General features: G+C 44.7%; 1 protein-coding gene across 2 annotated transcripts in view; it reads left to right on the forward strand.

Moving 5' to 3' along the window:
• Nucleotides 1-212: 212 nt before the first annotated feature.
• MB21D2 (Mab-21 domain containing 2) overlaps nt 213-27,504 on the forward strand; it is a 112,511-nt gene continuing 85,219 nt past the window's right edge. Inside the window, exon 1 of one of the 2 annotated variants that reach the window (XM_032406904.1) lies at nt 213-478. In XM_032406904.1, coding sequence (XP_032262795.1) covers nt 268-478 — 211 coding nt within the window. In that variant the 5' untranslated portion in view covers nt 213-267. The remainder of the gene's footprint in view (nt 479-27,504) is intronic. The other variant, XM_032406905.1, reaches the window with a different exon arrangement.

Here is a 27,504-nt window from a genome sequence, read left to right on the forward strand (position 1 = left end):
GACCTGCAGCATCGGGGCCGGCGTGGGGCCTCTGGGAAGGGTGTCGGGGCCCCACACGCACCCTCGCTGCAGTCAGCTGCTGCCGAAGCCGGGACGCCCGGAGCGCAGAGAGCCGGGACTGCCAGCCTAGACGCCCGCCGGCCAGCCCGCCCACGGGCCGGGGCCGCAGCCAGGGAGCCGGCGAGGGGAGGAGGCCCGGGGGGGCGGGGTGGGGGGGCGGGGGTGGGTGCTGCCGCCGCCGCGGAGCTGCTACTCGGCGCGTTTTGCATGAAGATGGCGGCTCCCACCGCCAGCAAGGCAGCCTCCCTGGGCTGTAACAACAAGCCAGCGTTCCCGGAGCTGGATTTCAGGTCAGGAGCTCGGGTGGAGGAATTGAACAAACTCATCCAAGAATTTACGAAGCACGACCAGCGGGAATACGACGACCAGAGAGCGCTGGAGATTCACACAGCCAAGGATTTCATCTTTTCCATGCTGGGTAAGGAGGGAAAAGGGGGAGGTGTGTGTGTGTGATGGGAAGCGTGGTAGAGAACCCATTCCCCCCTTCTCGTGCTCTCTTTCCTTCTTGGTTTCCTTCCCGGAGCCGGGTGCCTGTGGTAGAAACCATCCCTGTTCCGCCTCTTCCCTTCTTTCTCCGCCGCAAGCCGAGCTCCCTTCCCTAGTATACTTTGCGCCGGGTGCCCTTTTACCCCCGTTCGCGGGCTCTTTTGTTAATTTCTCACCGCCCGGGGGGCTTGTAAGCCGGTGAAGTGTTCGTGGTGAAACATCTCACTGTTGGAGGGAAGCCCCTGGAAGCTGCGCGGTTCAGGTGAGACCCGGAGGCGCCTTTCGATGAAGGGATTTGGCTCCGGTGGTTCGGACCTGCGCCTTCCGATGAACGCCGAGTCTCGGGTCCCGTCTTGAGCTTGGGGCGCGAAGACAGCTCGGGGCTCTGGCTCCGCGCCCGAGCGACAAGTTGCTTCTCTAGTCTTGCGGCGCGGCGCTGTCATGCCAAGCCGCCGGTGACCAAACTTGTTGGGTGTTCCCTAGTAACCCGCTCGAGTAGGCTGGGCGCCCGGAGTTCCTGCAACTTTGATTTGCAAATCGACTTCCCTTTGAAGCGCTCGGAAGCATTTCCAGTGCTTCTCCAGGGCTCTTGCTGAGCTCAGAATTTCTAATTACCAGCTCGAAAGTGACCAGGCTCAGAGCTCGGACCCCAAGAAGTGCCAGCCCCCTCCTCTTTGTTTGTGCGCCGGCCGGCGAGGCGCCTTGAAGTTCGAACCCCGGAGACGCCGGGGGATAGAATAATGCCGCCACTCCCACCCCCAAGCCCGGCACCTACAGGTCCTTCAACAGATTGTCGGATGGTGTGTAAAGGAAAATAATTAAGCAGACCTGGAGACCAGATCCCTTCTCAAGTGTCCTGTCGTTCGAATGATTGCTACTGGGGTGTAGAATGAGTGTCCGCTGCTGGGAGCCTCCCTCCCACGTAGCTTGCGGCTCCACCGGTGCAACCCTGGGGGCATGCAGTACGTGGCCTGGCCGTTAACGTTGCGCAGAACGGGGATTCGAGTGTAGCGCTGTTCTAACACGGTGCTCTGTGCCCTCTACAAACCCATCCTCAGCCAGTTTTCCAGGTCGTGGAAATTTTTTTTGAAAAAGGGCTTTGACCCCAGAGGAAGACAGAATTTTTCGCCTTCCTGCTACCTTTTACTTGGATTTTAGCCGGCTGTCGGTCGTTGCTGATTCTATCATTAGAGTACCCTCTTTCCGCTCGGTTTTCTTCCTCCCCGAAGCCCAGCTCCAAGTCGGGGGTTTTACAGATTGAATGTTTGGGGCCGGTAATAGTAATGCTTTGGGAAGTTGGAGAAAGTATGTGAAAACTTGGGGCTGGATTTTATGTTTTGCTCCACACTGCCCAAGTGTGTCCTAAATTCTATATGGGGTTGAAAAGCTCTCTGTTGAGCTACTCGACCACTGAACTGTTTATATGAATGAAATGTATTTCTTTCTTTCTTTTTCTTTTTCTTTCTTTTTACAACTCCTTAACCTGGTGGGAATGAGCTTCCAGATCTGAAAACCAGTACAGTGGTTGTCGGGAGGGTGGGATACACAGAGAAGGCTCAGGGCAGTGATTTCAGTTGTTTAATCATGGCCTTTCTCTTTGACGTAAATAATGGAAGTCTGCCAAGGCATCAGTTCTGATGTCTCCTGCTCTAGGTGGTTTTCTAGAGAAAGGTGCTGGGTCACCATCACTCAGGATAATCGTGAAACAGAAAATGGGAGGGGAGAGGTAGGGGAGGGTCAGTTTAAATACCCCGCTCTTTAGGAACTTGTATGCTAACCCCATGGCTGAGACACAGATTTAGCAAAACCTTCATCCACATATGAAGGGTGAATTATTCCAGAGTGCTTAATGTATACCTGCATTTAATGTCACCGGAGGCATTGTGTTGATAGGTAAGCTAAATTACCTTCTATTCCTTTTTATCCGGTTGACCTTGCAAGAGAAGTCTTTCTTGCCCCGCTGGGAATTTGATAATTCCACCTGCAGGAGAGAAAATTCAGGAGAGTGTCATTTAAGCCTTTTGCCCCTCTGGACACTAGAAGGCAGATGGCAAAATGCGCTTGCCTGTGTGTGGTGCTGCATTCATTTGTGAGTTCCCTGCTTTCCTTTAATGAGGTGCTGGCTGCTCTAGACAAGTGAAGGTTTGGCGACAGCCAGGGTCCCCGTGTGGATTTACTTTTTCTAAAGCGGATTTTCGCTTGGCTTAAAAAACAATCTCTTTTTGTGCACTTTGTTTCACTTGCCACAGCCTTGAGTCTTTCATGAATATGCAAATAAAGTGTCTTAATGACCCTCAGCTTGTTAAGGTGTCACTGGGGTGGCACCAGGCCCTCATTTCTGGGAGTTTTTTTTTTGGGCAGGGGCGCAACTCATCTTGGCTTTGTTCTGCCTCTGTCTGAGCTGTGTGTACCTGAGGATTGTCAGCAGCTTAACATTATCCCCTCAGACAGAGTGAAATGGTAGAGAAATGTGGTGCAAGCCCCTTTAATGGAGCTGTGGATAACCCTACCTCTGTTTTTAGGCAGCTGGGGTGATGGGGAGCAGCCACTCTCTCTGTATAAAATTGTTAGTCTGGACCCAAGGCCCCTTCTCAGGCCCTTTTTGTATGGTCTACTTTGGAGGCAACTTTATGCAGAAGAGTATAAAGTGGTGGTAGACAGTTGTCATCATCAGTGACCTGTCAGCCCCAAGAAAGTCCATTGTCCTATCAAAGCAGGGTTCTTAATAGGCTGTGGAGTTGGTCTGAGCCTGTTGGTGGTCACCGCGGTCTCTGTGATCTGTCCTGACATTCTGTGTTTGTACAGACATTCTGATTCCTTTGGGGCAGATGTTGGCTGGAAACATCTAGACTCACTCTTTATTGCTCTACACCTTGGTCTTTTAGGAGACTGATTGCTGTTATTATCTAGTTAATATTTGAGAGCCCAGATTGTGTGAGAGGCTGGCAGTGCATAATAAACACCATTTATCAAAATTCAGGGAAATTGCCAGAGTTCATTAATGTTTTAATAATATTTGGTATTTGCATAATGTCTCTGCCAGCTCTTTTGTTATCTTCATTCCCTGGCGAGGTTGGATGGAGACTGGTTGTGTCCCCATTGAACAGATGCGGAACAGGGGCTATGCAGAAGCTGTAGAAGCCAGGAAGGAGACAAGCAGTCGCTTACCCTACAGTCCAAATGGTGGATCATGGCATAGTTATTAGGACAGCTCTCATTCACTGATTGCCTTTTCAGTGACAGGAACTTTGCATGGTCTTAGGAGTAGGTATTACTTTCCCTTTACACAGATGAGGATAGTGAAATTTCCTGGGGTTAAGACCCATCCAAGGTCTCAGGGCCAATAAATGGTACAGAAGTTGCTCAGACTCACAACACCCTGCCTCTAAGACATGTTCCTCTTATCCTACTTGAGAAACTATTAAGAATAAAGGAGGGGGAGACCAACCATGAGAGACTATGGACTCTGAGAAACAAACTGAGGGTTTCAGAGGGGAGGGGTGTGGGGGGATGGGCTAGCCTGGTGATGGGTGTTAAAGAGGGCACGTACTGAATGGAGCACTGGGTGTTATACGCCAACAATGAATCATGGAACACTACATCAAAAACTAATGATGTAATGTACGGTGATTAACATAACATAATAATAATAATAATAAAAGAATAAATGCATTAAGTCCAGAGGACGGGCTTTGTTTAAAAAAATTGCTACCTCTTTCAGGATTTTGTTTCTGATTTCAGCTATCAGTGTTAGTGTGATCCAAGCAGCATCTGAGCTGATTTCTGGAACAGTCCGAGTTCAAGTATTTTATTCCATAATAAAATCACTTGTTTGAATTTCTGGTTGAGAAAATGGTCATTCTAATCAAATGTGGAAATCTTGTAGTTCTAGTCCTAGTCTGCCTCTTTGCTAGCTGGGTGGTCTTAGTTTTTTCATCTCTTGAACATGGATAACTTTGTAAACTGAAAAGGAATGTATACGTGATTTTATTATTTATTTAAAGAAATGGGCATTATTAGAAAATCTAGTGAACTTAGGCTGGGATCATTTCGGTAGGTGGGCGTCAGAAAGAACTAGGGAGTACCACTAGAGGTAGCCTAGGAGAATATAGGCTCTGGCTGTAGAAGGCGGGACTAATTCTACCTTGCACTGCCATTTGTTAAGCTGCTACTGTGCTCTGGCCATTGTGCTAACCACTTCGCATAAATCCATCAGTTTATGTCATTTTCTTCCAAAAATTTGTGTGGATAAATATTCTCATGCCTCTGCATTCAACAAATACTGAATGTTATACTGCCTGCCAAACAGGATGCAGGGTCCTGAGGAATGAGTGGAAACTTGGAGAAATTCATATAGGCACTTGGAGACCCCTCTCTCTTCTCCTTTGCCCACAGCCTCCACGAAAGTAGTTTGCTAGCTCCTGTGTCCTCTTAGGTCCATAAACACATCGTAGCCACCTCAACATCCTATCGTGTGGTGCTTCCGAGGGCTGCTAGACCTACCATATTTTTAAGCACTTTCTATGTCTTCGCAGTAGACCATTTTGAGGCCCGGCCTTTCCAGTGTTTGAATGAAATTTTTCTCTTAATGAATTTATCCAGCAGTGTTTATTGAGGGAATTTATTCTGTCATTGCCTCGTGGGCCTCCAAGTCTTGGTAAGTCCCTTAGAGTTCTAGTCACTAATGTGATGTATCTGGATAACGGGCAAGATCATATTTGAAGTCTACTCCTGCACTGAAAGTATTATGTGTCTAGGGCTGGGAGAGCCCTCTGAATATTTATTTTTGCTGCTAGTTCAGTTGGTTTCAGTTCTTCCTTGGTGGCTCTGGGCATTGCTGACCTTCATCCTTGACAGAAGAGTTCTAGAACTGTTGATGATTCTGGGTCTTCCCACGATGCCTTGTTTGCTGCCCATTGGATATTGCATTGCTCATGATTAGACTGGGTCCCTTTTGCTTACACAGAAATATTAGATTCTCTCTTGTCAAACTGAGAACTTGTCATTGAATATTAGCTCTTTAGACTCTCCTGCAGCTCTTTTTTTTTTTTTTTTTTTTAAACAATTTGGAATCTCTGATCCCCTTTCAGACCTATTGAATCAGAATCCCTGGAGCTCCCCAAATGGTCTGATCAGCACTCTGATATCCTGTCCTGTGTTAGGCCCGATGTCGTGCATTTCCCATCCAACAGAACTGCTCCTATGCAATGAATATGATCCCACTTGACATGGAGGCTAGGACCAGTGTGAGCCAAATGAGTTGATACGCCTGCTAGTTCTTGAAAATGGAGTCCTTCCACCTGGGACAGAGTCAGGGAGGCATGGCGACTGCACCAGACGTTGTCATAGGGCTTTACAACATTATATCATTTAATTGTCACCATAGCCCTTGGAAGAAGAACTACAGGGCAAAATTAGGAACTTCCCAAGTGTACCAACAGGGAAGTGGCACAGCCAGGACTTAACCGGGGTCAGGCTGATGAAACCCTTGCTTTTGACAGACACTACTCTGGTGTCAGGAGTGGGAGGAGACCTGGATTCTGGCTCCCACTCTTCTGGTTATTTGCTCTGTGACTCTGGGCAGGTCACTTAGATTCTGAACCTCAATTTCTGAATATGTATGTTGGGGCGAATAATTATAGCTACCTCATGTGTTTGGGTGCATTCAGTTCTGAATCTGAAAACCTTGGTGCAGGACAAACGAAGGACATGTCTGAATTCTAGTACCAGCTCTATTTTGTACTGTGTGGGATGTGTGTTACCCGGAATGAGTCTCCTAGCCTCTTTGGAACTTCTTTTTGTCCATTTTCCAATTATAGAAAATACAAAGAATAAAGCAAAATCATTCCCCCATTCGACTCACTATTAATATTTTGACATGCGTTTTTTCCCCTAGACATCTGTGTTTATACACACACGTATACCCACTCATACTTACGTGCACACAGTTTTACATCATATGGTTGCATGATTTCTCTTGGTAAATTTATCAATATGCTGTCATCTCCCACACTTTAGAAAAAGGAGTACTAATCTAAAACAAATGTTCTTCTAGCTTCTTTCATTCATCTTTTATCCCAAAAGAAGATACTGCTCGAGAATTTAGAGCACATTCTCTGATTTAATCATTGGGGGTGTTGAACCTTGACATTGTTGACTTGTGAGGGTTTTACCCGCCTTCCAGGGCCATCTCCTAGTTGTACCTTTGCATGCTCTGGATGGTCACAGAATATACCCATACTTCTCACTTCCTTCCTTTGCTTGGACTGTTTTCTCTGTGAGGATTTCTTAACTTAGGTCCATGGAAATAATAACATGGAGTGTGTGAACTTGAATGGGAAAAATTACAGCTTTATTTTTATTAATCCCTAACTGAAATATAGCATTTTTCTTCCATTATAAAAGTAAGTAATAAGTCATAGTAGTATTAGCAGGACCTATGTTTTCTCCTTCTCTTGCCACTAGAAATCAGATATTTTCATTTCACATTATAATTGTTGCAGATATCTCAAAAAGTTGTTTACTTCTGCTGTGAAATGACAGTGTCTCTTAGATTTGCTGCTAGATTTCATGTAATGCAGTAGTAAAGAAGCACATGTATTCGATCACAAATTTATTTTTTAAATGTATGGTTTTGCTTTAATATTGATTTTCTTTAAAGTCCTGTGTATTTTTATCATTTTCATAGGCTTCACCAGCCTGTCAAGATAATCTATGTCACAGAGACTGTTAAGAGTTTTAGCTTCTAAGCAATGATACCTTACCTCTGCTTCCTTTGCCTCCTTCAGCTCCAACTCCCAACGCCATTTGACTCATGAAGCTTTCCAATAACTCTCCAAGGAGAAAAAAAGTTTACCTTGCCTCTGTGTTCTCCTAACACCTGGTCCCCCTTTTATAGCCCTTAGCTCATGCTTCCCCATACTAGGTTAAAGAATCCAAGGCTTATTTATCTTTGCAGCCCTCAGTGGGGTACACAGTAGGTGCTCACAGAGTGTTAAGTGATTTGATTCACTGAAAGAGCCTTTCTGTATGAAGCTGCTTATTTCAGCCTCAATTTCAGGAGTGAGCACTTTCTGACATTGTCTCTAGAATTTTCCCTTCTGGAATGCCATGCTAAGTGGGCTTTTCTGGAGTCAAGAAAATCTCGATCTGATCTTTTTATTTGGTAGGGGAGTTTTTTCTCGATTCCAAGAATAATAACCTTAAGACTTACTATAGGGCAATTTAAGACATGTGCCAACTGATTGCTGTAGCTTTTTGACCAAAAACAGCAAAGAGTGAGTTGTGGGAATGTCCCCTTCCCCGTAGATCTTGACTTTTCTTCCACGGCCAACGGGGGTCCTCGTGGAACTCCTGCGTGGAAGTTCCGCTTTTGGGGCTTTACAAAATGCAGAGAGGGCATAAGTCATCTTTCCCACGAAGGTGTTTCATAGGCATATCAGCCAACCTCCCAAGTTTCCAGATGCCTGCTCTGGAACCCGAATTCTAGCAATTCTTTATTATAAACTGCTATTCTTTGCCATCTGTAATGGTAAGTTACCTTTGTGCAGTGCTTTATAGATTATAATACACATTCACATTTGATGTGGAATGGTATTATTCTCTGGACAGTCCTTTGGGAAAGGTTGTGTAGGAACTCTTAACCCCCATTCACCAATGGGGGTGCTGAGACTCTGGGAGGAGTTGGAGGTCATGGAGTACGTTGTTGTAGAATAAGACTCAACCCAGCTCTCCAGTGTCTTCTGCTACAGCACATGGTCTGCAAAGAGCCTGCGGGCTTTTCCACCTTTAGACATCTTCCATGGGTTGCTGGGGTGAGTCTATATTCCCAGACAAGGGCAAAGGTAGCAGTTTTCATTCCCCTCTGGGCTTTCCTGCTCTCCCCTTGGGCCGAGGATAGCTAGTGAGTGAGGCTGGCTGAGATTAGAATGGGTAAGTACGTGCCCCATAGGTCTGCATTCTGCAGGTCTGATTGTTAGGCCTTGCCCAACTGGTTCTTAGGGTCTGTGATGGTGTTCGCCATGGACCTGGGTGAGTACTTGCCGCTGCGTGATCTCTTTAAGGACATTTGTAATTATGCTGTTATGGGAGGCCTTTCTCTAGGAAAGAGCTACCTGGTTTTTGTCCATTTAAGTGTCTTTTCATAAATGCTCTCTGCACAAGATAAAGGGACAGATAACTAGGTACAGTGCTGCTATGAACAAAGCTAGAACGGGGAGCTGTTGTTCAATTTGTTTATTTTTCATATTTTTCCCTCAACACGAGAAGACATGATTAGTGTTGGTGAGTTGAGTCAGTAATGGGAGGTGGTGTAAGTGTTGTTTTGGTTTTTGTTTCTCCTAACTAGTGTTTGAATATCTACAATGTGTGTAGAATCGTGTAAGCATTCATTCATGAATTCATACAACACAGTCGGGAGTGTCTGCCGTGTCCTAGTGTTCATTACTGCACCGTGTAAGTGCACAGAGTGCTGAATGAGAGAAGCAAGGTCACTGCCTCCACGGGACTCATGTTCTCTGGGGGGATTCAACAAGATTGCAGTATGCAAATAAGCAGGGACGCACGCTATTAAAGAAGCGCAGAAAGTTGTGTGTGGGTAGGCTTTTGAAATGGGAAGCAGAGACATTTGGAATGGGAAGATGAGAAGGAGCCAACCATCTGAAACGAAGACTAAGTAAATTAGGAGTATTCTAGGTAGGCAGAACAGCATGTGCAGAGACCCTTCGGTGGGGGTAAATTTGAAAGCTGCTTAAATTATAGCCAGTCTGACTTGGCCTCTTCAAGGAGGAGTGGTCTATGCGCAGATTCATCCAGAGGTGGAAGGAATGGGCTTGCCTGCCTTGGACTGTAGGGAGCTTCCTGCAGGTAGAGGTTTTCCAGGTAGACCCACCCTCTGGCGAGGCACTTGCTCACAGTATTCAGGGGTTAGGGGGCAGGGGACAATGTAGAAAGGTTGGATTACAGGCCCTCAGAAGGCCCTTTGTAGTCTTGTGATTCTCTGATTTCACCCTTGATAGCCCGAGGCTGAAAACAGTGAGTCCTATATTGGATGATTTATGGGTCAAACTGCAGTTTTCATGGGATAATAAAAATAAGGCTTTACTTGTGTCTAGTCCTGCATGGTCTACAAAATACTTCCAGATGCATAATCTCATTTTGACTGCTCACAACAACCCTCTGAAGTAGGTGTTGTTTTTGTCTCTCACTTAGCAAGAAACCTAAGGTCAAGAGAAGTTAAGTAACTCATAGTCACTATGAGGTAGAGGTGGGATCCAACTCAAGCCCTCTGAGGCTTACCCCAGAGTCTCTGTATTATGCTAATTCTAAAAACCTTCTTCCCTGCCCCACCCCACTGTGTCCCAGGGTGTGGAGGCAGTAGGATTTCTGGTCCGGAGAGAGGCCCTGATGGTCAGGAGGAGGAACCCCCCAACAGACTGCAAGTCTGCACGTGCCTGGTACCGATATTCAACTTGTAAGCACTTTCTAGGCTGCTTCAAGATCACCCTTTTAGCAGCCGCAGCTGTTCTTAATAGCAGCTGCTTGTGCGGAGTGTGTTGTGATTAATAAAGGAAACTCAACAGTTTGTTCTTTCAACTGTGCCCTTGGTGTGTGCAGCCCGCTCCCAAGACGGGCTTTGTTTGGGATTGGGAACAGCGCAGTCCTGCTTGCGCACCGTGCACGGGGACCCCTCGCCCTGCTGTCAGAAGGGGTGGTCCCTCGAGATCAGGGCTGGTGAGCTAAAGGCCCACCAGGGACCGGGCAGTAAGGACAGTGAGTAGTGGCAGCTCGAGAAATGCCAGCTGGTCCTTGGTGTCCGAATCAGAGATGCCGGGTTGTGGGCGGTACATCGGGGGGGTGCCATCACTCTCCCCTCTTGTCTGAAGGGGGGCATGCGCAGTCGTTCCTCGCTGCCATGCTTCCCCAGCTTTACGGTGCATCAGCCTCCTGCTTGTTAAAGCAGATTGCCCGCCCTGCTCCCAGAGCTTCTCCTTCAGTAGGTCTGGGGTCCAGCCTGAGAATTGGCATTCCTACTGAGTTTCCAGGGGATGCCGCTGACGCTGGTCCAGAGCCCACTCGAAGAACCACTGCTGAGGAGGTAGGCTGATCCGACTTTGGAGGTTTTAAGGGACATGATGGATCTGGATTTTTCCATGAACTCTTGATTTTTGAATATTGAGACTAAAATCAAATATTAAAGGAACATCATGTGGTTTAAAACTGGAGGTCACGTAGCACACCGTGGCTGCAGGTGTATCCCCTCTGATCTGAATACTTTCAGAGAAATCTTTGTGCTATCTGCTCTGGGAACTGAGGCCCAGGGAGGGGCAGTAGTTCATCAGCAGCATACAGTTAGTTTGGGGGCAGAATCATGACTAGACCGCAGGTGTTCTGTCTGCTTGCCAAGTGTGTGTGTGTTGGTGTTAGTCCTAGCGTACTGTATGTGCTAATATACCAAATAAATTCTCCCTTCGAGTGGAAAAACTATCTACATAACTTTGAAAATAATCACACTGAAATAATTTTTTACCATGCTCCAGGCACAGTTCTAAATACATTATATTTTGTGTAAGTTGACTAAATTAGTCCTAACCACAGTCCTATGAAGAAAGGTTATTCTTCCTATTCTTATTTTCTGATGAGCATTCCAAAGCACAGAGAGGTTAGATAGTTACCCAAGGTCCCAGAGTTACCAGTAGGGTGGGGATTTGAACCCCAGAGATCTAGCTTCAGGCGGAAGGCAGCAAATAATCACGAACTTTCTTTTGTATCTCATTAAACAAACAAACAGAAAACGCTTTCCTCCTGCAAAATGGAAATCACTGATGGAATATTAGTTTTAATTAATGCCGCTAGGAAACTTGGAAATTAGCTGGCCCGAGTTCCTCCCTCCTCCATTTTACAGAAGTGGAAACTGAGGCCCAGAAAGGAAAGGGGACTTAAGCATCGTGAACACTGATTTTACTTTTGGGCAGAGTGGAGGTTAGGTAAGTGTCCAGCAAGTGATTGCTTCCTGAGAAATGTGCTTACCCCTGAGACGGGTCACTCAGTAGCCTCTGCTCCTCCAGAAAGAGGGGTCTGCCTGGGTTTGAAAGGAGGGCAAGTCACCGACGAGGGGCTGTGCTTCAAGGTAGGGAACATTCCCTTGCTCCGGAGCCACCTTGCATCATTTGCACTTCTCTTCATTGCTATTAGATGAGGGATGCTACATAAATAACCTCATGGGCACAGTGTATTTCTGGTCTGTCGTGTTTGCCTTTGTCTTTTGATTGTTCCTTGTCTCTTTCTGTCTGGTTTCTTTCCTGTGGAGTGTGTCCTTTTCTCACACCTGTGCTGTTTCCACAGCTTTCAGCATCATGATGAACATTGTCCGCTCTGAACACTCTGTATGTGTCGTAAGGAAGGGGCTGGCTGGGTGGATGCAGGACGCTGGGTCAGCCTGTGGTTGGGAGGAGGTGAAGCTCCAGGGGCTAGGACGCCTTCTCTGGACCTGAAGGAGAACCACCACTACCGTCCCTCCCTGCTGCTGGGCTGAGGGCTCAGAGCCTTAGGAGGATTTAGAGAGTTGTAATAGGATTCAAAGAATTATAGAGGAGTTAAGCCAGTGGGGATCTTCCTGAGATCAGTTCACCCACCTCAGCGTTTTGCCGGTGGAGAAATTTAACCCCATGGTGGACAGTGACTGGCTCAAGGTCAAAGTAGTGGTGGTTGGGAAATATGCCCCAGCTGTTGGTCAGGGATTGTTCCAAGTGCTTTAAAATCATTAACCCATTGAATCCTCCCAGCGATCTTTTGATGAGCATACTGTTACCATCCCCAGTTTCCTGATAAAGAAACTACAGCAGTTAAGTCACTTGCTCAAGCTGGTATGGGGGCGCCATTCCAACTCAGGAGTTCTGCCTCTTCCCCCCTTGCACCTTTCCAAAAGTCAAGGAGCATTACTTTCCCAGGCCCTGTGTTGATTGCTGGCATTGAAACGTGAGGTGGTGCTGAGCACTGAGGGGAGGCTGGAAGGAAGGGAAGAGTGGGCAGGGTGGAGAAGATTGTGATCGTGCTTCCCAGCAAGCAGTGGCTCATACGGTTCTTCGGGTTCCTGGTCCAGAGCCTTGTCATTCCATCATTTAGCCTTCCTTGGCAGCACTCAGGACAAACATTCTTCTGATACTTGTGGTTTATGTTTATTGAAAGTCCTTTGTATTAAATCTCATCTTACCCACAGTCTCATTTTGAAAGAAGGAAGGTGTGTCCCAGCTAAGTGATTGATTTAAAGCTGTATAAAGGTCAACTGGGCCCTTGATACTCAATAAATTAGGGCAGTTTTCTGAAGGCTTTTTCCTCTCTGTCTTCTGATTCCACCCCCCTTCCCAGTGGGTTTTGTTCCAGATTTAGAACATTTAATTAGGACATAGTTAATGTAGCCTGTCGTTGTGGGGAGAATGGGGAGCAGATCTTTTTTTCAGTAAAAGGCAGATGCCAAATGTGCCTTCGATAAAGTTACTTGGAAATAAAATTTATAAATTGAGTTGGGTTTTATGTGCATCTGCCTCTTTAGTGTTGTGACTGTTTTTGAAAAGTGAGTAATTACTTGTTAAAGTAAATAACCCTGTCCAGTTTCCCTGCTCTGTAAGGGCAGATGTTTGTACATTGACTTGTCTTCAGCATTGGCATCATGCTACAAAGCCAGTCATAGGGATGAAACAACTTCTTGACATCCTAGTGCTCATGATACAGAAGATTGGAATTGGAATCCGCAGAGAAGCCTCGTTTCCAACCTACTGACTCATGGTTTTCCCTGCGATAAAAGTATTGGTGGGAATGGAAGCATCCTGGTTTGGTGAACCCATCCATCTGCACAATGTAGCAACTCATGGGAGAGGATTTTTTATCATCCCTAATTCTTGGGGGTGAGAGGACTGATGGGAAATGATTTTACTCAGTATTTTTGTCATTCAAGACCAACTGACCCCTGTTCCTGTCCTCTGGATCCCATTCTCGCTGCGGACTACCTCAGCCCTCTGCCCTAGGGATTATTTCTGCCCCCTTCGACTGCAGTTTCTCCTTCTGAGACATTCATGCATGCGTTCTCTATTTTTTCACCAGAGATCTTGGAGGACCTCTACAACAAGTCCTCCGCGAGGCAGTAGAAATACAATGCAGAACAAACCTTCATGTTGTTGACACAAGTCTTAGGAGGAGATGGACGATGAAAAAACCCGTACAGATTGTGACCAAAGCCCTGAAGGAAAAACCCAAACAAAGCAGAACATGTTGCGGTGATTTGTCATTCCCTCTCCAATTTGACATGGTTGGCCGTGCTCGCCTGAACTCTCCTCCCGTGGCTTCTGTGGCAACATACTCTTGGTTTTCTCCTTTTTCTCAGTTTTCCAGGGGAAGGACAGACTTGAATTCTTTTGTCTAACCCTTGGTGACTGTTTCTGTCTCTTCTTCCTTCACTGTCTCTGTGCTGTCTTATGGTGCTATTTTTTGTCTCTGCGGCTGCCTGTCCCAGCCTGGAACTCTTTACCGCCTCTTTGACAGTTCCACTTGGGTGACCCCAAGGTGCCACAGATTGAGTGTTCAAAGTGAATTTATGCTCCAGAGCAGCTCCTCCTCAGTCAGCCACACCACTATTCACCCAAGTGCCCACGACAGGAACTTGGCAGTCATCCTGAGCTCCCCGCTCATCCTCCTGTCCCAGAGCAGATGAGGAACGGAGGCCTGTCAATTCAGCCTCCTTTTTTAAGATCCCACTTCCTTCTCTCCATTCCCCTCGTCGCCACCCTAGTGGGGGCCACTACCATCTGTTTCCTGGATTACTGCAGTAATCTTCTCATTGGGTTTTCTGTTTCCAGTCTTGCATCTTTTTAATCCATTGTCCATGCTGAGTTATCTTTCAAATATGCCTAAATCCCCAAGGGGCAGCCTATCATTCTTCACATGAAACTCACACTCCTATTTCACAAGGCCTTCAGAGACACAGCTGCTCCCGTCTCTGGCTCCATCCCCTTCCAGTTCTACCATTTACCTCCTGTACACCTGCTGTGAGGTGGGCCCTGTAGGAAGCACTGACACTGCGTTCTCTCTTTGAGTAAAATCCCAGACGTTCTGAGTGTGACCAGAAGGCCTCAGGGCTCTGTCTCCCATGGCCTCTTTGGCCTCATCTTTTCAGATGTCCTCACTGACTTGGTTTCAGTCCCGTTGGCCTTTCAGTTCTTGGGAAATACCACATTGCCACCCGCTGAGGCCCTTTGCTGGAATGTCCCATCCCGCCCACCACGTGCCCACACAGCTCATTGACTTCTATTACCCAGAAGATCTCTGCTCCATCAACTCAGACCTTCTTAGGGGGACCTTTCAGGCCAGCCCAGAACAAGCCAAATTCTCGTAAGCGGGCATTCTACCTTCACAGGTGTCTTAGTCGCACCGGTCAGCTATGAATTTGCAATTATTTGCAATGGATGTCTGACTTTTCCCACTGCCATAAAAGCTTGATGACAATCCCTGGGGTAACTGGTTTTGTTCCTCTTTTTTTGCTTGCCTGAAATATGATTGTTCAAAAAATATTTGGGAGGGGCTCAGTAAATAGTGGTGGTGTTGGTGGCTGTTTTGCTTTCGTTCTAGCAGTTAGGTGGTATACAGTTCATGAGAAGTTCTTGATGGCCATGTGTGTAGTGAGTTTTGAGTACGTACCTTGGCGTGGTTAGGGGGCTTTTCTTCCTTCCGCTCCTTGTCTCCCACTTCTCTGCAGCATGTAGGCATGGAATTATAAAAATGTGGACTATAGAAATTAGTTAGTCTTAATCACTTCCAACTTTTTCGAAACATAAGGGTCTTTTTTTCTTTCCAGTGAAGAAAATTATAAAGGTTTAAATGGTAGTGGTTATATTTTTACTGTCAGTTCATTGGGGAAAAATGAGTAGTTATGCAAAGCTACAATGGATCTAGATTAACCATGCAAATTATTTTGAGTTTTTTTTGTAATAGCATCTACATGTATTTGAAAAATAGTAGTGTGTATGCATTAGAGTGAATGCTTGGTGGGCATATGGATTTATAGCACCAATAACTCCATTCTTCTGTGATCTCTCAGGAACTAGCATCCAGTCTGACTCTTTATTTTACATTCGTATCAGATTTAGAACTGGTTACCAGCGAGCTCAGTTTTCTCAGCATATGTGTTTAATTTGACCAGCATAGTGTTTTTACAAATTTAGAGCAAACATTTAAAAAGCTGGGAGATTTTTCACAAAATCAGATTTCCAACTTGAAAAATTAGAGGGCCTGGGCCGTATTTCCTGTATGGCCATAATCACCTGGTACTGAACAGTAAGTGCCTCCTTAAAAGTGCCACATTTTCTTCTGTTTGTCATGGTGTTCGCTTCTCTCTATTGTATAGCGAGTGGCGAGTAGGATGGGGCCTAGAAACCTGGTGACTTCAACCCTAGGTGAAGAAGGCCTCCTGACCATCTGTCCAGAGGCTTGTGATCAGGAAGAACCCTGGGCCTGGAGTCAGCAAACCTGGGTCCTTGTCCTGTTGCTGTTACTGACTAGCGCGCTGACCTTGAATAAGATAGGCAATCTCTCCAAGACTCAGTTTTGTCATTTGTCACCAACTTAATACCTCCAGGACCCCACAGAGTTGTGTGGTCTATTAGTACAATGGGACATGTTTGCTATTAACTCCCCCATCTTCTCTTTCCTTGTTTGTGTCTCTCTCTCATGGAGGGATCTATCATTTATTGTTGTACCTTGATGTTCATTTTAGGAATGCTAGAAGGGAGCTGTGGGTTCAACCATTTTTTACTCTTGTCCTGTCTGGAGCAACTCTACTCCTTTCATCCCGTGTCCTCTGCTCCTGCGGGGAGGGAAGGGGGTCCCCACAGCCATAAGTAAGCTCCAGCAGACACACAAGACACCTCAAAGTTGAACTCCAAATAGCAAAGAATTGTAGTTGCATTATTGCCTGTTGAGATACTCAGTAACTAGCCAACTGTGGCGTTGCTAATACCTATCAAACCCTAACAGGATACCAGGCTGGCGTGGAGGATTTAGTGTTCAGTGACATTGTCCTTGTAGGCAAAATTTGTGGTTCTGTGTTAAATTGTACTGTTTGAAAGGAGCAATACCGGTGCTTTTGTCCTTCTGGATCTTCAAGGGATGGTAGGCATCAGTGCCACAGAAGAGGAAATAAATAGGAGTGTCAGCCTCTGGGATTACATGAAGCAGGGTGATATGGTGGAAAGAAAGAATGTTGTCTTGGGAGTCGGGCCTACCTCAGTCTGTTACAGGATAGCTGTGTGATCTTGGGCAAACTGTCCTTCCTGAGCCTGTTTCTTTGTTAATAAAACAGGGATGAAAGAACATGTTTCATCTTTTAATTTTATGCAGGCCTACCTTGGGGATATTGCAGGTTCAGTTCTAGACTATTGTAATAAGGTGAGTATCACAGTAAAGCAAGTTAAATGAATTCTTTGGGTTCCCAGTGCATATAAAATTATGTTTACACTATACTACCATCCAAGTGTGCAGTTAAGCATTATTCTAAAAACACAGTGCACACACCTTAGTTAAAAAATACCTCATTGCTAAAAAACGCTACCCATCATCTGAGCTTTCAGCGAGTAGAAGTAACTGATCACACGTCATCGTAACAAAGATAGTGATAAGGAAAAAGTTTGAAATACTGCAAGAATTACCAAAATGTGACACAGAGACACAAAGTGAGCCAATGCTGTTGGAAACCTGGCGCCCATGGATTTGCTTAATGCAGGGTTGTCACCAACCTTCAACTTGTTAAAAAAAAAAAAGCAATATGTGCAAAGTGCAATAAAGGGGAGCACAATAAAATGTGTGCCTGTACATGAAACTGTCCTTCTCATCCATTTTTTCACTGAAGATCCTTTTTTTTCCTCCTTTAAATAGGATTAGTGGGTCAGCCTATGAACAAGAGATAGCATAAAGTTGTCTGAATAGAGGTCTAGTGTGATTCTTTGTGCAAACATTTGGGCTCCACATTGTCTTGAATAGGTAGAATGGAACTCCTAGTGATTTTTTTTTTTTAAAGTTCTGTAAATAAACCAAAGTAGATTTTCCAGAGAACCAAAAGAAATGTTTTCTGCCTTTAATAGTTTCCCAGTCATTTCAAAAAAGGGCAGGACTGGCCAAACAGGATGCTCATTCCAGCCACTCTGTAAAATCAGTGCACAGGGCTTCCAGGAGGGGAACAGAGGCCCCCCCGCCCTTGCCGCAGTGATGGGCTGCCTGGATTCAAGTAACTGAATTAAAGTGGGGATTTTAAATTTGAAACCCATACTAATTTTCACCCAGAAGAGAGGGAGATAATGTCGGGGAGACCTGACTTGGAGCTGACTGGGGTATACGCTCCGAGGTGTGGGAGAATGTAGCATGCACACTCAGGAATCTGCATAGGAGTTTCAGATTGCACTAATACGTCTGAGAATTTAGGGTGGTGCTTGAGGCTGGGCACTTGCTGGTGAAATGAAGGAGGTAGGCCCTGGACCCAAAGTTAGGGTATTAAGAAGAGACTCCTGCTCCTCCAGGTTTCTTGAGAAGTGGGGGCCATGCAGAGAGGTCCTAGCAGATCCCCCACTCACCTACCCATCACCCAGCCTCCAGGAATTGGTGACTGGTTAGTTTTGTGGAGAGTGTTGGTGAACTTGGAGTTGATGATGAGTTGGATACCAAAAAGGATCCTGGAGAGACTGAGAAGAGCTTCTGAATGTTCTCTGCGATTCAGACAGAGGAGATTTCTTACCAATGTTTTTCTTTCTTATTAATCTTACCTTTTTGTGTTGTAATTGGGTGAGAAAAAGCTGGAAGGCAGTCTTTCCCTTGAGGGACAGCTGCCCTGTGAACTAGTTGAACCCCTTATCAAAAGGCTTACCCCTGTTGCTTAGGGCGGGAGAGGGAGGGGTGGGGTGCTGGGTAGGCAGGGAAGATGGCTTCTTAAGGAATGGAGGGGCGGAGCTTCATCGCTGGTTTCAAGAATAGAAGCTTTCAGGGATGGAAGCAGAAGCTCTGGTAACTTCCTCAGAAAAGAAATGAGACTGAACTTTATGGGCCATGGGCAACAAGTTTGTAAGGCTCTGGTGGCTTTTAAATGTTCTTGGGCGTGCTGCTTCCATTACCTGTTTGTCACTCTGCTGTTACGAGAGGTCGAGATCCCTGGGTGACAGATGTACTTACCTGCAGCAGGAGCCAGGTGGAGGGCTGGGCATAAAGCTGGGGAGACCAGGCTCTATTCCAAAACCAGTCCGGGACAGAAGAGCCTGGGCGGGGCCCTGAGGAAGAGGCCGCTGAGCCTGCCTCAGCAAGGCTAGGAGTTGCTAAGGATGCTTCCCAGGTGTTCCAGGAGATGGAGGGTTGTCCTGTGATATCACAGGCATTTGAGACCTTGCTCGCCTGCTTACTGTGTTGTCTTCAGTAAGTCACTGTCCCCTCTCCAGCACTCACTTTCCCATCTATAAATGAGGAAATTGCGTTGCCGGAGTCTATGATTTTAGTATTCCGTAAGTAGAACCATCTCTCTCGTTGATACCAAAAACTTGCCTCAAATAGCAATACTTTTGAAATTCCTGGGCTAGATGTGGAGGTTGGTCGGGGTAGTTGGTTTGGGGGCAGTTATTTCTCCAGGGAATGTATGGAGAGCGGTTTCTGTTCTCATTTGGGGAAGCTGTGGCGTCAGGTCACAGGACTCACGGGGAAGCCCAGATCCCCTCCTGTGGCTCCCTGAAGGGTGACTTCCTGAACTGCAGGGCAGCGTGGCCCCTGGTAGGGTTGGTGACCTGGTCCCTGATGCTATTAGTGGTACAAAAGCTGGAGGCTGTGGGCTCCACACACCGTGACTGCAGCGTGGAAAGGCACCAAGAGGGCAGTTTACACTGAAGGTGACAAACAGGTATCTTTGTGCAAATTAAGTAGGACACCAAATGCGGACTTCATCTTTATCTTCTTTAAATACTTTCTGCTCATTTCTGTTCCAAGTAATACAATTTCAAAGGTTCAGAGATGTCTGATACAATTTTCCCCCCTCTGTAGCTAATTCTACGCCCATTGTGTAACTCTTTTAGAAACATTAGGGTAATTATAGCGCTACTTTCTGCTTTTCATTTGCTATAATACTAGCCCTCAGTCTTCCTGTACTGGCCATATTAATAAGTAATGACTGAAAATTAAAAAGAATTCAGCAGCCTTCTAATTTAAGATTTTAAGATTTTTCCAAGCCTTCCTCCCTTGCTGATCCATGGAGCTATGGGTTAGGCGTTCAGAGACCCAGTTTCTAAGTGGGGGGGACACGGCTCTCTGAACTCGCAGTGGACGTGAGGACCAGAGAGCCCGTTGGGTGTGAAAGCACGTTGGAAGCTGATGTTGGGCGGACAAATGCCAAGCGTTGGGGGGTGTCCGCTAGCACGGTTCCTAAAGTGTGAGCAACAAGGGGCTTCCACTTTCTCATGTGCTTCTGGGCGGTCTTACATGTGTGTTTTGTGAATTGAAATTTTATACTTAATATTAGGGCTAATAATTGTTATATTTGCTGGACACATTATCACGTACACAGTACATGTACCCCCAAAACTCTCTGAGGTAATGGGTTGCATTATGTGCCTAAAATCAGATTAAACTGTTTGAAAATACTTCGCTAAACTTTTGGCTTGTGTTGGGGCTCCTGGGTGGCTCAGTCGTTAAGCGTCTGCCTTCGGCTCAGGTCATGATCCCGGGGTCCTGGGATCGAGCCCCGCATCGGGCTCCCTGCTCTGCGGGAAACCGGCTTCTCCCTCTCCCACTCCCCCTGCTTGTGTTCCCTCTCTCGCTGTCTCTCTCTCTGTCAAATAAATAAATAAAATCTTTAAAAAGAAAAAAAAACTTTTGGCTTGTGTTTACAACCTTTGGAAGCTTTTCTCATCTGTCACATTTGACTTTGGAAAGGCTTCCACCACCTCTGTAACAATAATAACAGCTGACATTTATTGCAGCCTGTCTCTGCCAGCACATTTTACAGATGAAGAAAGCGAGGCACAGGGATGTGAAGAGCTTGCCAGAGGTTACACAGCTAATGTGGCAGGCCCATCTGAGCTATTTCTGTACTACTGGGAATAAAAGCATGCTTAAAAGCATTGACTGGATCCTCGGTGCCAGGCACCGTGTTACGTAATGCCCATTCAGAACCTCGTCTGGCGGCACACTCCCCGTGGAGGAGACCCTGGACAATGTTCTGCAGGCAGGAAACTCCTCATCCTTCCTCGCCTCACAGTCCATTTGCAACATCTCCCTTTTGCTTTGCTCTTCCTGATCTGGAAATGTTCCCTCTTACAGAGGCTTCTCTTCCCTTCCTAATCCAGATGTTACATGTCATCTGTCTGCAGCCTAAATTTGGTCTGTAGACCTATTGCACTTGGCCCTGATTGTCTTAAAAACAAATACGAAATTGAGTTAGATCTAAAAATTAAGGTGACTATGGGAAAAAAATCTAGATTTAGGATTTCTTTTGAAAAACTGTGTCAGTATGGGATTTGCTTATCCACCTGCCAGCATCAGACTACTCCGTCTAGACTGGGAAGGGCCTCCATTTTTTTCTCCCTGTCTCCTTTCTCCACCCCCCACGTAACTATCGGACTGGGTACCTGGGAGTGTATACGTAAGACAGAAGGAATTTAGGAAGTGTATGCTGAATTGAATTAAAGTTGGTGGCTTAAGAAATAGTCTTAGTTTGGTAATAGAATATTTGCTCTTTGCGAGCTGACTTGCTTTCATGATACTTTTTGGGCAGATGGGCATATTAGACTTAATCTGTTATTTAAGGGAGGAAAGGCTCTATCCCTCTGCTTGAAGGTTTATGACTCATCAAAAGCTAAAAGATGTACTTAGACCTACTCTTGATAAAATTACTTTTATTGGACTAGTCAGCATTTGGCAATATGAGGAAACTATTTTCTTTAAAACACATCGTAGACTTGATGAGTTAAATGAGATAATGTATGGGAAAGTACTTTGTATGTTATTGAGTATTAAGCCAATAAGTTATTGGAGATGTTTTGGGAGTGTTACCACCTTATCATCATTTCAAGCTTATGACAGACATTTAAATCTTTGCTCTCCGCCACTCTGTACCTTGCTGGACAAACCACTTACCCTCTCTGAGCCTTTTTTTGTAGGTATATAAAAATGTGGCTAATGTTATCGCCTGGCGCCCAGGACGGTGCCTGTTATAGAGAAGGTGCTCGATATTTATGCTGGATAAGTGAATAAATAAATACATAAATAGGTAGAGATGGGGATTTTTGCGACCTTCCTGAGCTAATGTACATAAAACATCAAGCAAAGAGTCAGCATATGTTAGTTTGCAATTTTTAGTTTAGGCAGTTTTCTAAAACTTTCTCCCGGACACGGACTAGGGGACGACCTATGTTCTTGGATGAAAGGGCCGGAGGGCCGGCAGGTGACAGGAGGCCACAGAGCCCCAGGCTGTGTGTGAGCCACTGGACGGACAGAAGCAAACAGACCTGCTCTGTTGCTCGGATCCCTGGCCTTTCTCCATCCAGAGCGTGCTACAGGCCAATGGTTAGGCAGGGGCAACGTGAGTTCAGACGCATGGAATTCTGGACCTAGAGATTAAACTATTAGAAATAACAGGTCAGATCTAGAAGGGCCCTTCTTAGTCCATCAGGCTCATCACTTTCTCGTTCCTAATGCTATGTAGAGATGTGGAAAGAGCAAAGAACAAGGACCCTGGAGTTGGACAGCCCTTGGTCTGAATCCCTGGGTTGCCTTTTCCTATCTGATTGTTGGCATGAGTCTTAACTCTCTTGACCCTCGTTCACTGGAAGTTTATGAGGCTTAAATGAAGTATAAAGCATTCTTAGCACAATGCCTGAGATGGACTTGGTACCCAAGAAAAAGAGTGACTCTCATTGTCATGGAAAGGCAGTGGAAGTGTAGAGAGACAGGAATGGCTGGTGAAAAGCAGTGGATGGGTCTAGAGCTGGTGTACGTCCCTCCCCGTGTGGGGGTGTGGTGGGGCAGGACATGTGTGTTTATTATGGCCAAAATTGAGTTGTCTTTTTTAGGGAGTGAGCTAAGACAGCATGTTTAGGAAGGCAGGACCTTACCTACCTATTGGAGATAGAATGGTACACCGAATTAATTTGAGCAGGAAGCTTCCAGAGGAACTTTAGGCAAGTTAAAAGATGATGTGGTTTGTATGCCCAATAAGTCTTTAGTTTCATCTTCTACTGAGTGATGGTCTTGTTCTTTGAGATAAGGTGTTAAGAAAAAACGAAAATTATCTCTAAACATACAGGAACTTTGAGCATGTCAACCATCATTTTCCCCCACTCAAGACAACCTTTGAATTTTTATTAATATTTTAAAATCACCATTCTTTCTGCTCTCTCCACTGCTCTGCCTACACGTGATATTTAAGGACTTCTGAGAGGTATATGCATCCTGTATCAGTAACCACCTGCTATGGATGACGTGAGGGTGGCCGTTATGACTTCATGCCATATCCTCACAGCATATATCATTTTTGCTGAAATTCACTTGTTCCAAAGGTTTTTACAAGATAGCACAATCACTTGGCTTCATGGCTTTCCGAACTTACGAGTTTGTACCCATGCAGTCAGGAAGAGGCATGGTATGCCAACTGTTAACTTTATAGGTAAAGTTTTTTTTTTTTTAATTATTGCTTAACAAAACACACTGCATTAGACTTTTTCAATACCCCAAACCATCATGCAGGAAGCTCAGGTTTACCTTTTGTCATGCCAGGCCATTAGGCATTAAAAGCTAAGCCTGCTACCCTCTAAAACCCAGGCTTTCTTTAAAGGACAAGTATAAGCTCTTTGTTTATCTAGTGTCTTGAATTTTCAAGGTTCACTCAAATCACGATTTCCCAAAGTCTAGAGAGTTGAAAACACTAGGAAAATTCTTCATTCTTTTATTTCTGATGGGAATTTCCCTTGGCAAGTGTGATCTGTGAAAATAAACTACACAGTGATGAGGCTTTGTGCTTGTGTGTACATTACTCTACCATTAACCAAGCTACCTTTGTATGTTTGATCCTCATACCTCTTCTGTGACGGAGGCAGGAACATTCTTTACTTATTCCAAGGAGTTGTTTTTCCAGAAGCATCAAAGGATGTCAAGAAAAGGTTGCTCTTGTTTTTGTGTATTCTGGGAATAAAGAAAAGTGAAAAGAAATGTTTTTCTGACTAGCTGTAGTTTCAGAAATCGGGTTAGATATTTCTTATTTCTTAAAATCCACCCTTCACAGAAAAGACATTTCTGAAGTCAAACTTTAGATTATTTGGGTTTCTTACTGACTGAGCAGCATTTTTATTATTTTATGAAACTTAGTACTGACTCTCTGGCTGTGGGTGATCAGGACCTGATGTCTTTTTAGAGGCGGTTTTTAGACTGGATTTAATCTTACAAATGGTAGAGTGATTTCTTAGTGTGGGTGAAAACTTTTACCATAATGTTTTACTGTCACGTTGTATATTTTATTTTTTTAGATTTTTATTTATTCATTTGAGAGAGAGAACAAGCTGGGAGAGGGGTAGAAGGAGAGGGAGAAGCAGACGCCCCTCTGAGCAAGGAGCCCAATGCGGGGCTCAATCCCAGGACCCTGGGATCATGACCTGAGCTGAAGGCAGATGCTTAACTCACTGAGCCACCCAGGTGCCCTGTCACGTTGTACATTTTGCAAATAATCCACAAAATACTTTTGAAGTTCTGGTAGTCTGGGTACATAGTTTTTTGTTTCTTTCTTCATTTTGGGGGTAACAGTTTGGGCTTGGTCTTGAGCCACCCTGGAACAAGACTCTAGAAACTGTTTTTAGATGTTTTTTGTTTGTTTGTTGGTTTTATCGTCCTGTGATCCACTGTAGGGCCAGATCAGGCCTGGCCTGGGCAGGGGTCTTGTAGTTTCCCTGCAGGTTGTTGTCTCAATGAAATGTTTCTGGGACTAGGCACAAACTTTGAAAAAGAATAACACATGTTAACTAAAAATTAGGTATCAAGTGTGAAATGAGAGATTCAGAGCCAAGAAACCGCATGGAATAGCCAATTCATTGAATTTCTTCTCCAGGGAGCTTCAGCCGCCCAGACCTCTGCATTCCAGCCATTCCAAGGTACTCACTGGTTTCGGTTCTCACATGCTTCCGTGGCTTCATTTGTATTTTTCCTTCTTCATGTATTCTACACACCAGTATTTTAAGGCCCAGCCTGAGAACCATCTTAGTGAAGACCTCCTTAATCCTTTTGTCAGGATTCTACCTACTCTGAATGGAGTGTGTGTGTGTGTGTGTGTGTGTGTTTGTGTTTGAGCAGATAAACAAATTATATTTTAATTTTTCTGCTGTTAATTTTTCCACTGGACTATACAGTCCCGTTTGTGGAAGGCGGGACTGTGTGGGTTTTTCCGTACCCTTCCCTGTAGCTGGTCCCTGTCCTGCCTGAGCGAACGATGACGGAGAGGCATGGTCTGAGCTGTTCCTCTAGACTTTGGAGAGCTTGGACCTGGAGTTCACAGGGCAGAGGGCTTAGTGCCTTCTCCTTTATATCACTCCTTGCTGAGGGAAGCAAGAATTACTACTTTAGGAAACGTATTTGCAAAGAGGGGAGGGATTTAGAAGCTTTTATAATTAGATTTCAAAAGACAATGAGTGAAGACAAAGCATTTTAAGTGAAGTAATTCATATAAACTGCTTAGTGCTTGCCTGGCACTTAGCAAGCTCTCAACAAATGGGAACTCTATGATCATACGGGAATGGCTTAATCATGTATCATACTGGCTGAAGGAGGGAATCCTCAAATATAATCTGCCTAGTCTAACAGATAATAGAGCAGTCTCTGAGGACGGAAGACTTTGGTCACGTTCACCCGATGACCATAAAACATTAGAGGAACTAATTGTATTTTGTGGACAAGATTTTTTATGAGTAGAAATTTTGTTGTAGATGTTGTTCTTCAGAGATTTGATGGTTGTTTAGGAATGTTCATGCTTAAATGGATTTTATTTCTTTATCAGATGGAATTTACTAGAGTTTCCAAGATATTATTTTGCGTTCTTAACCTTCTTAACAGTTTGTTAATGATTCCCAAGTCTTGCCTTGGCTTCTGAACTTTGACATCTAGACATGGTTGGGTTTTGTGTGTGTGTGTGTGTGTGTGTGTGTGTGTGTGTTTGGTTTAGTCATTACTTAAAGATTCAGGAACAAATCCATCAGGGCAGTAATCTTTCACTGTTATTTAATGAGTTTAGATGTCCAGGGCTGGCCCTGAAAAAAACCAACCTGATTGCTGGGATTCTTCTGTTTTTGTACTGTCCTGTTTTTGTGGTTACCACTGAATGAACAGCGATGCCTGGTGCTGGGGTACACAGGGGTGGGGAGACCTCTCTCCAGAACACGGCAGTGTTGGTGCCCTTCTAGTCCCCAGAGAAGTAGTATCAAGAAAGCTTAGCTGGCCTCTCCCCTTGCAAATTATTGCTTGCTGCGGGGGAAGTCCACCTTTGCCTCGCTCCTCAATGTATGACCCACTGAGAGCTTGTGAGAAATGCAGCATTTCAGGCCCTGCCCCAGGCCTGCTGAACAGAACACGCATTTTAACAAGGTCCCGGGGCAAATGGTATGCACATTCAAGTTTGAGAAGCACTGTTCATTCTAGAACCACAGCAGGTGAAGCAAGTCTCAGAACTGTTAGCACTTGAAAAATATGTTGCTTTTTTTGTTTCTACTTAAAAGTAAAACAACTTGTTAATGAAAGGAAATGTGTTTTGGTTGGGCTAAACCTTCATTTAAGACTTTTTATTTTGGAGCACCTCAGATCTATAGAAGTAGGGAGACTAGTAAAATGAACCCCTATTTACCTGTCACCTACCTTGAACGGCTATCAACCCAACTAATTTTTTTCTCAACCTCACTCCACCCCACCTCACCCTGGATTATTTTAAAACAAATCACAGCCATATAATTTATCCCCAAATATTTCTTCTTCCCTTTTTAAAATTTATGGTAAAATATACATAACATAAAACTTAACTGTCTTAACATTTTGAAGTACACAGTTCAGTGGTGTTAAGTACATTCACATTTTTGTGCAACCAAGCTCGAGAACTCTTTTCATCTTGCAAAACTGAAACTCTATAAACATTAAATATCTTTTTCCTTCTTTTTTTTTAAATTTTATTTTATCATGTTATGTTAATCACCATACATAACATCATTAGTTTTTGATGTAGTGTTCCATGATTCATTGTTTGCGTATAACACCCAGTGCTCCATTCAGTACGTGCCCTCTTTAATACCCATAACCAGGCTCTATCTTTTTCCTTCTTAACATAACCACAGTACCATCACACCTCAAAAAAAGTTACATTAATTTCTTAACAGCATCCAGTCCCCAATTAGTGTTCAAATTCCCCACACTGTAGTTTATTTAGCTTAAAGAAATCAAGGCATTCAGTTCCTCATCTTCTCTCTGTGAAGTTGGTGGCCTTGTTTGTTCAGTGAAGAATCTAGAGACAGTGGTGAGAATGGGGCTTGTTCTTTCCCACCCAGTAGCCAGGATTCTGTATGAAGATTTTGTAATTTCCAATATTCTGTTTTCAGAAATCAAGAGTTTTACAGTTAAAAAGAGCATAGACTTTTGATTAAGAAGAACAAAGTCTGAGTCACTCATTGCTTCTTAGAATTGGGCAAAATATTTACTCTTTCCTTATTTTCAGGCACAAGATTTTTATGAAAATGGAATTAAATTGGAATACCATATAGCCATTAGAATGAATGAACTAGAGTCTTATTTCCTGTGTGGATAATTCTCAAAAACAGTTTAGAAAAGCAGGTTGCAGAATGATTTGTACAACATAACACCATTTATTTAATGTTAAACAAAAAACAATACTAGAAATTGTTTATGATTACACATATGTAGTAAAAG

This window comes from Phoca vitulina, unplaced genomic scaffold (genome assembly GCF_004348235.1).
Source record: "Phoca vitulina isolate PV1807 unplaced genomic scaffold, GSC_HSeal_1.0 scaffold8, whole genome shotgun sequence".
Taxonomy (NCBI): Eukaryota; Metazoa; Chordata; class Mammalia; order Carnivora; family Phocidae; genus Phoca; species Phoca vitulina.